Raw genomic sequence first — 10237 nt, 5'->3', positions numbered from 1 at the left:
TTGGGGGGAGATGGGAGGGAGTGGGGGGAGTGGGATAGGGAGGGAAGGGGGAGTCAGTTGCTGACAGGTGCTGGCAGTTGGGTGGAAATTGCTTGTTGGGAGTGTGTTGGGTTGGTGGTTGATGTTTAGTCACTGGAATATAAAAGGCAAGCCTGAGCTTACTGAGAGGGCTTTAGCCTTTAGAGGGCCTTTTAGCTTTTGGGGTTGGGCTTTTGGTTTGGGCTGCTAGGTTTTTTTTCTTTCTTGAACATTTTGGGTGGTGGTTGGTCTTTGTTGACAGACCTAAATGGAGTTGGAATAAACACTGATTGTTTTGATTGGGCGGATTGGATTGGAACTTTGTGGGGTGGTTCTTATTAGCCATAGTAATAGGTAGATATAAGCAGTTTTAGATAGTAGTTAGAGGTAGTTATAGGATAACTAGTATAGACATTAGAAAAATGTCTTTCTCTACCTCTTTCCTTTATTTCTCTCCTTTACTATATTCATTTTACTATATTCTTTTACTATCTCTATTTTAATCAAACTAAATTTAATTGTTAAAGGCTGCTAGAAATTCTATTTTCTCTGGCTTTAAGAGATAATAATGATTTACAGCTCTACTATATTCTCATTAAAACTATAGTTATAAAAAACTGCTCTTTTAGTTAAATCCCTAATTTAACCCTTACACTCCTTTATATTATTTCTGCTTTTTTGATTATATACATTAGCTTACTCGAGTTCTAATGGTATTTCCTTTACAATTCAGTTTGCTTTCCTGCTCAACTCTAGACTCAGTTCACCATGCATCTACAATTTTATTTCAAGATATGTGTGTATATATGACATGTGTAATACATACATAAATAAATATATTAGAATAATATATTTATACATGAACAAATATACACACAAAGACATACACAATAACTCTGTAATCTGTCATATTCACCTTTACCATAATAATTTTTACTTATTTTTTCCTGTGTTAGGCTTAACTCTCTTAAGTGATTATGAATCTCTTTTAGGAGACTGTGCAGTGTTGTGAGACTTGATGTGAACAGCATAATGCCATCCACATATGTAGGACCTTTAGGGTCTTTAGGGAATTTCTTCTTTATTTCTATCCCCCTCTGGCCTATTCTGAATTATATTATCCTATTTACAGAGATTAGACTTTAATGTTCTTCCTTTACTTTCTGTGCCCCTCGTAAATGGTCTAGCTTCTTGAATGTTACATTTGATTTTTTCTTTCTTCTTTTCTTGGATCTCAATCAATAAATAAAGAAGCCTTTTAAAAGCTCCTATTATGTGTCAGACACTCCTAGAGTCTGAGGATACAGTCACAAAGTTTGAAATAATACTTTTTCATAAAAACTTACTTCCTAACAGAAAAAAATAAAAGTTTACTCATCTATAAAAGCTTAGGACAGGGGTCAGGGGATTTCTAATGTTTCTCTCACCATTTAGTCCAATGATCTTTAGGCTTAGTATTTTTTTTTGTCAAGTTTAATAAACAATTTAGACAAATATTTCATATAATTACATAATTTTATAGAAATATAATTGACCTAGGTCTAGAAATAGTGATAACAATGCTATAACATAAACTTTTTACTTTAAAAAGTTATAATTCAGGTAACGTTTTGTCAAAATTATTTTAAAATACGTAAGCTTCATTAGAGCAGTAAAAAGATTTATTGACACAATATTTGCCAAAAATATTTTCACCATATTTGTTTTCTAACTTTTTTGATCAAAAGAGCCAGATTTCATAAAAATAGCCATCATATCATCTCTGTAATTTTTAATTTGATTGACAAATATATTTTTTCTCTTGTGAAAATTTTTATATAATAGTGTCAATCTATTTTAAGAACTTCATTATGAAAGTACCTATTCTAGCACTCAGTAATATTGACTATTCACTATTTAATATTACATTTGAGATCAACTGATATTTTTCACATATTTCTTGGCAGAAATCATCTAGGATGCTTTGATTAGATTTAATTTATCCTGAATCTGATATAAATTTAGAATACTAAAGAATTAATATATTTCCAAAGGAACAAAACAGTTGAAAATAATGGAAGAATCAGTAAAAATAATAAGAGATCTGCCATTAAAATGAATAAATTATTAAACTGAGACACATGACTGCAGAGAAAATTTCAAGACTATAGTCTTTTCTGTTTTAGACTTTAACTTTAGGATCAATGGAGGAACTTACAGTTGTGAGAAATAGACATTATTTATAAAAGTTAACAGATACAGAGCAAAGTTGGTAGTATTAAGTGGAAAGATTTTTGATTACCTTGTCAACATATTTATTTGAAAGTTTATTTTTTTCTATTTTATTGATGTACTTTTTTCATACCACATATATTTTGATATCACAATCCTGAAAACCTTTTCTGTTGTCTTAAAGAAAAACAGTTAAACAAAACCAACACTGTGATTACATGTGACAACCTAAGAAACTTTTCAAACTCATATTACCTTACATGTCTCCTGAATGGAGAAAGGATATCTTTCATTGTGTATCTTCTCAAGACAAATGGTTCTTGTCTTTGTTGTGAATTCAGTTTACCTTTTGGTCATTGGTATATTATTCTGATTCTGCTTTTTCCCATTTTCATCATTTTGTAGATAGTTTACATGCCTCAAAATTCCCCATTTTTATAGTTTCTTATAGTGTCATTTTTATTATATCAATATAGCATATATTATGTTAATACATTTTGTATGATTTCACTTCTGTAATTGATATGTTGCTTCTTAATGGTGATGAAGGGATCGGAGGGAGAGAATTTAGAACTCAAATTTTTAAAAAATGAAATAAAAAAATGAAGAATTTATTAAAAAACATTAATATGGCATAGTTCTGTCATTCCCTAATCTGTAAATATCTACTTTCTTTTCAACTTTGCTTCCATAAAAATATTTTTATACCTATTTTGATAATTATGGAACCTTTCTTTTTTACTTCATTGGAGTTTATGGCCAGCAACAGGATTTCTGGGACAAAAGGGTATGAACAATTTAATAATTTTTTAAATGATTCCAAATTATTGTTCAAAATAGTTCAACTAATTCATAGTTCTACTAAGTTCATTAGTATGCCCCTCTTTTCTTAGCTATTTGAGTACTGACCATTCCTTTTTTATCATCTCTTTAATTTCTATTTTTCCTACTTAAAGTCCTATTTGATTTCTCTTTCTAACTTTATCATTTCTTTAATAGGTGTGAGATAAAGTCTCGGGGATGTTATGATATTCACTTTTATCATTAGTGGTTTGAGAGATTTTTCAAAATATTTATTTATAATTTGCAATACTTTTTGATAAGTATTCAGAGGCTGAACACTAACATAGTGGGAAAGCATCTAATTCTTTTATATTCACATTAATTTTCTATGTATCTTTGTATTTTATTCAAGATATTCAATGTGAATGTTTTCTTTATTTTCCTAATTCTTCTTGAATTTATTTTGTTTGTGTAAAACTTGACAACTTTTTTATATAACTGAAATTGATCATTTTGTTTCTTGTGAACTCTTGTATTCCTTTAAAATTTTCTGCCTACCAAAGATCCACAAGGTTCTTCTTTCTGTTCTCTAATTGTTTTAAAATGTTAACTTATAATATTTGGCTCACATATCCTTTTGTAGATTATTTTGGAAAATAATGTAATATTCATATCCTTGACATTATCCTTGATTTCTCACTCTCTTTCACTGTTCCTATCTAATCAGTTGCCAAATCTCGCCATTTCTCCCTCTTCTACATCTTTCATGTCTCTAGAGTTGCCAATAGTTCAGGTACTCATTTTCTCTTGTTTGTATTATTGCAGTTGCCCTCTAATTTTTCTCCTTGCCTCAAGTCTCTCCCTATTCCAATTCCTCCTTTATGACAGCTATTAAAATAATTTCCCCTAAATTCAGATCTGAAACATTACTTTTCTATTCAATAAATTCCAGCATCTCTCATTCTTGCCTTCAAACATTGCCCAAATCTATTTTTTCATCCTCATTTTTATATTTCCCCCTCTACCATGTGCTTTGATTTGGCCAGACTGACCTTTTTCCATAGATGATCCTCCATTTCCCTCTCTGTCCCTTTGCTCTGGTCATTTGTTTCTCTATGCTTAGAAGTCATTCCCTTCTCATCTTCATCTCAGATAATCCTTTGCTTTCAAGGGTCAACTCAAGCACCATTTTATATAAGTCCTTTATAACCCATGAGTAGTAGTGACCTCTACTACCATGTCTTTACTTAATATGTATTTTCTGTTTTTATTCTCTTTATGCTGACCTGCTGATATTTTCTCTGAAAAAATGTAAACTCCTTGAAGGTAGAAATTATTTCTTTATGTCTTTTTTTCTTTGCATCTTTAGAGACTGGAGTCTGAAAGATTCCTTTTGGAAAGAAAGATTCTTTCAGAGTTCTAATCTAGCCTCAGATACTTAATATCTGTGGAAGGGAACAAGTCACAATTCTACTTACCTCAGTTTCTTCATCCATAAAATGAAATGAGCTGGAGAAGGAATGGGAAACAATTTTTTATCTCTGGTAAGAAAACTCTAAATGGGGTTCTGTAGAATCGAATTTTTTTGAACAACAACATCCCTAGAAATTAGAACAGTATCTGGCACACTGGTGTTAATTAATGCATGCTGATGGGTTCTTTTGAAAAAAAATAAAAAAAAATAAAATAAAAATTGAAATTTAATTTCTATTGTGTATAAAGAATTTTAAGAATAAAAGATTTACTTTTAAACATTTTATGTATTGCTATCATTACCAATATTTACATTTAAGATTTAGATACATTTCATGCCTTTATCTCTATAAAAATATGTTTAGTTTACTGAAGAAAATTAGAAAAAATATTTCAAGATTAAAATCAATGGATAAAATTTTGTAATTTTCTTTTGCATTTAGGTTTGCATTTCAGATTACTGCAGTAGCAGAAAACTGTATTCTTACTATTTATCCATACCTGGCATATCATCTTGATGATCAAAGGGTTATATTGAAACAGAGTAAGTTAATTTAGTATATTTTACCTACCAAAGTTTACTTGCTATTTAAGAGATAAACTATGCTAAAAATAAAAGGGAGAAATCTACTTCTTACCACTTCTCTATCTGAATTATATTGATTGATTGGCGAGAAGAAGAGGAATAAATTCTTCTGGGAATTTTATGTTTTTGTTAATGCCACAGTTATTTTTAGTAAGTTATGTCTCTCTGAGAAGATTTTTTTGTTGAAGTACACTAGCTTCACTATCAATACCATAAACAATGAAAAATTTTTATGAGTTCATTTAATCTGAAGTAATAAAAGTTTATTTACAGCTCATCTTTTTCTTGAACTTTCAAATGTAAAACCATTCTAGAACCACAGAATTTTAGACCTGGGAACAACCTCAAAAGTCCTCTATCTCTACTTCTTCATTTCACACTTTGGAAAACTGAAGCCCAGAGATTTTAAGATATGATCCAGCATCTTAAGAAGCTTAATACAATCATCTTCAAGAGATTCAAATTGAATAGAAATGCCATTTTCATTTGGAACCAATTTACTAGAAAAAAATCTGTTATCAGTTTCCCCCTTGTGTTTTGTGTTAATCAGTAAGCATCAATTAATTTCTTAAAACATGTACTAAGCATTATGCTAAGATATGGAAATACAAATACAAAAATGAGATAATCACTGACCTCAAGGAACTTATTTTCTATATTATTAATTTTTAGGCTTTCATGAAACCTTTCTGCCTTTNGTTTCACTGCTCTCATGTCATTAGGAAACAAGACACTTTCTAGTAGTTTCATTCCATGGCCCTGTAAGTCCTTTCTGGGAAAGACTAGTCCAAGTTATCCTAGGGAACTGAGGCTTGTAAACTTAAGTGGGTCTTAAGATATTTTTTTGGGGGATATGGAATTCAATTGGAGGTTGGGACCTTGAAACTTGAGAGATTGAGCTGAGAATAGAGAGAAGAAGGATAGAAAGAGATCCAAGCTGAAGAACTTAAACTTTCATTTATTTCATTTAATTTCTTTTTATATAATTTAGTATAAAACTAATTCATCTTCTATAATCTTTTAAATATATATGTAGCTAGAATGTTAGAAAGTCTAGTCTCAGTTCTTAATTAACTGTATGTAAGCAGTGATAGATAAGGAGAGTTAGTTTAAGAGCTCCTATTATAAACCTTCTTATGTTAAGTACACATCTTTACTATCTCCTGATTATGAATAAAGATAACAGAAGCAAAGTAAACACAGGAATAGTATTTGCTTTTTTAGAAACTTGTGTCAATTAGACGGTTCTCAGATTTTATGACTCAAAGGGAAGACTTGGTTTACTTTTAAGTCTCTTTTTAAGAGTTATTGTCTGAAGGTATTAGTTATAAGATCAATAAATTTCTTGGATTTCTAGAATTCACCAACTATTAGCTAACATACTTTAAGTATGTGGATTTTGTTAATCAATAATTTGTATCTATAAGATATCTTTCACCATAGACTGGGAATGATGAGGCTCCTGATTCTAATATTCTAATTGCCCATTAATAAAGTTGGTTTTCAGCTAAAGATTATGACCTAGAGATTCCTTAATTTCTTACAAAGCAGAACTATTTTAAGAGAAGACTATCCTTAGAAGATGTCTTCCTATAGTCTGGAGTCAAGAAACCCCTGAAGTAGACAGAGAGCTCTCCCCTTCCTAGGATAGAGACGATTTATCATACACATAATGCTGGAAAGTGACAATCAGTTTCCTAGGAGTATGATAAGAAAGATAGTATTTTAAAATCCTATTATAAATGTCAGAAGGGTGGAGCCAAGTTGGTGTAGTGTAGAAGGTACATAGATCCACCAGATCTCTATCAAATTACTCTCTAAAAATCTATTATGCTTCCAGAATGAATTATGAAGCAGCATAATTCACAAAAAGATGGGGTGAAATAAAATTTCAGCCCCAAACAACTTAGAACCCTGGCACAAAAGATCTATTGCATTGGGTTGGGAAGTGGCGTGCAAAGCAGCATACTAAGGTAAGCCCCACTGTAGCAAGGGGTATGGGTATGAGGGATAACTGAATCAGCAGTAAATCAACTTCTAGAGCTCTCAGCCACAGATGGAAAGGGTGTTGGACAATTGCTCAAAAGGAGATTATAGGGGCTTTGCTGGCCCTGGGTGCAAGTTGCTTGTTGCATTATCCATATGCAGATCCAGAGTGTAGTCCTGGGTTATGGTCTCAGGATGAAGAGGAGCACTAGCAGGCACTAGTGCTTGCAGCCACAGGGGATCTGGGACCTTGGACACAATATCAAGACAGAATAAAGTGCTTGTGATTACTCATAGACTAGAGTACATGCTGGAAGAGTATAAAATACACCTATGCTTACGTCACACCACCTTGGAAGAAATGAAATCGGATAGATACTCAGAGCCAGCTCTGAAGGCAGCTGCACAAAACCTGGAACAGGGCTCCCTTCATCACAGTTAAAGAGATCAACTTTAATAGTTTTTTAAATTAAGAGAAAAAGAAAAGACTGGAAAATGAGTAAACAAAAACAAAAGAAACTCAACATAGAAAGTTATTTTGGTGACAGGAAAGGCCAAAACAGAAACTCAGAAGAAGACAACAAAGTTAATACTGCTACATCCAAGAATAATATAAATTGCTCTCAAGTCTAAAAAGAGTTAATGGAGTAGCTCAAAAAGAATTTTAAAAACCAAATTTGAAAGGGAATAGAAAAAATGGGAGAAGGATTGAGAGTGATACAGGAAAAACATGAAAAAAGTAAACAGTTTGGTACAGTACAATAAATGCTGAAAAAAATTAATATTTTAAAACCAGAATAGATTAATTGGTAAAAGAGGCATACAAATTCAATGAAGAGGAGAATATTTTAAAATCAAAAGTGATGAAATGGAAAAAAGATATACAAAAATACACCAAAGAGAAAAACTTCTTAAAAGGCAAAGTTTGTCATATGGAAAAAAGAGGTACAAAATTTCACTGAGAAAAAGAACTCTTTTAAAAATATATTGTTAATGCCATACAAAACACACTTTCATATTGTCATACATAATCAAAACTCTGAAATAAAACCACAATTACATTGATCTGAAAGATGACTCCAATAGTTCTTTCTCTGGAGGTGGATAGTATTCACTGTCATAAATCCTTCAGGATTGTCCCAGATCATTGCACTGCTGAGAGTAGCCAAGTTTTCAGAGATAATCATCACACAATATTGCTATTACTATATACAGTGTTCTCCCAGTTCTGCTCATTTCACTCTACATCCATTCCTGCAGATATTTCCAGCTTTTTCTGAAATCATCTTGCTTATCATTTCTTATAGCACAACAATATTCCATCACCAAAATGTACCACCATTTGTTCAACCATTCCCCAATTGATGGACATTCCCTCAATTTCCAATTCTTTGCCACTACAAAAAGAGTTGCTATAAATATTTTTGTACAAGTAGGTCCAAGAAAAAGAATTATTAAAGTAGGATTAGGCAAAATGTAAAGGGATATACAAAAGCTGACTAAAGAAAATCATGCTTAAAAGTTAGATTTGGGCAAATGGAAGCTAATGACTCCATGAGATGTCAAGAAACCATCAAAGGTAAAAGAATGAACTGAGGAAAATGTGAAATATCTCATTGGAAGAATAATTGATCTGAAATACAAATAAATAATGATAAATAATGATTGAATTAATAGTGATAATTGCAGAGGTTTTTAAAATGTTTAGAGGATTTATTCATATTATATATGTCAACAGCAGAATATTTTTTTAAATATCAGAATTTGTCTTAGCTAATAGTGATCCTAAAGAACTAGTGGGTATAGAAAGATTTTGAACATTAATTAAATTAAAAGTAAAATTGTATTTTATTTAATGTTTACATGAAAAGATACTTCATTACATTACCAAATTATATCAAATATGATTGAATTATATTAATGAACAAATGTTTTAAAAATATTCATGTAATATTGAACTTGATGCCTTAATTCAAATTTAAGATAAATTTAAAAATGTTTATCTTAGAAAAAATGCACTGAAATATGCAAAATGAAAACCAATGGGAGTGCTGAGTCCAAAGCAATGAAAGGCCATATTAAGTTCATTCAAAAATATTTCTTATTATTCCTTATCCAGAACACTATATTAAAGTTGGTGTGAACATCTAGTCTGAGTACCTTTTAGTGTGGTATTTAAAAGTCAAAATGATTGAATAAGAATACTTATTCTTCTTGTAGAAATGAGGTGTTTGTTTTTTTAGTTGCCATGTGAGAGAGCAGTGATATGGTCCCTGGTGGAATAATTTATATATAGACAAAGGAAAAATGATGAATGATTTTTTGACTGTAACACAACTCTTAATACTTATCCTAGGATGTTTATCTGACTCAATACTATATCATTTATTTTTCATAGATGAGAAAAATTTTTATTCAAACAAGGAAACACCACATCTTACTTGTCCATTAGGAGTATTGTCTCCCATCTATAGCACGAGTACCAGTTCTAGTGATTATGAATCACCCCAGCAAGACTTCTGTCTCAGTATGTTATAAAGCTATTATTTACTCCTAAAACCAAATCTACATAACATTAAATTTGTAAACTGATTTAATGCGATTCAGCTGGCTTAATCAAACTGGTTTGAAAAAATTAAAGTCACATCTCCATCACTCTCAGATGGACCATCTCCTCTATGGATTATCTGTATTTACCAGGTCCAAGTACAACATGTGACTATGTGTATATAATAATACTCTCAAATAAACGTGTAATTTGAAAGATCTAAAATACATTATTTATACTTACTTATAAGTTTTCTCTTTTGAGTGGAAATAATCAATTAAGCATTGTCTCTAATTCTTTCCTTGAATTAACCCAAGGGAAATTAGCTAATTTGATAATATTTGCATAGTCAGACATTTTCAAATATAATACTTGATATTTTTCTGTATTTTAAATTATCCTAAAAACAAATGCATTATTATTTTAGTTAAATTTTTTGTTGTTGGATAGGAGTATTTGTATGTCTGAAAATATTCTGGATGGCATTGGTTTCTAACTAATGTTTCATCCTAATAGATAAGACTTTTATAGATAATTGACTTGTATTTTCAAAAAAGTAAGAATTCTTTGGTGAAAATATTTTTGTATCACATATTTCAGGAAAATAATGTCTTATTCTCTCTGTTAAAATC

The 10237-nt window shown here is 30.8% G+C and overlaps 1 protein-coding gene across 1 annotated transcript in view; it reads left to right on the top strand.

Annotated features, from left to right (window-relative positions):
• Positions 1–10237, top strand: part of CFAP47 (cilia and flagella associated protein 47) — an 859036-nt gene that overhangs the window by 241795 nt on the left and 607004 nt on the right. Inside the window, exons 29-30 of the mRNA XM_044669214.1 lie at positions 4929–5029; positions 9456–9584. Coding sequence (XP_044525149.1) covers positions 4929–5029; positions 9456–9584 — 230 coding nt within the window. The remainder of the gene's footprint in view (positions 1–4928; positions 5030–9455; positions 9585–10237) is intronic.

The sequence above is a fragment of the Gracilinanus agilis genome, chromosome 3 (genome assembly GCF_016433145.1).
Source record: "Gracilinanus agilis isolate LMUSP501 chromosome 3, AgileGrace, whole genome shotgun sequence".
Lineage (NCBI taxonomy): Eukaryota > Metazoa > Chordata > Mammalia > Didelphimorphia > Didelphidae > Gracilinanus > Gracilinanus agilis.
Note: the sequence above shows the minus strand (reverse complement) of the source record. Positions and strands in the feature narration are given on the sequence as shown.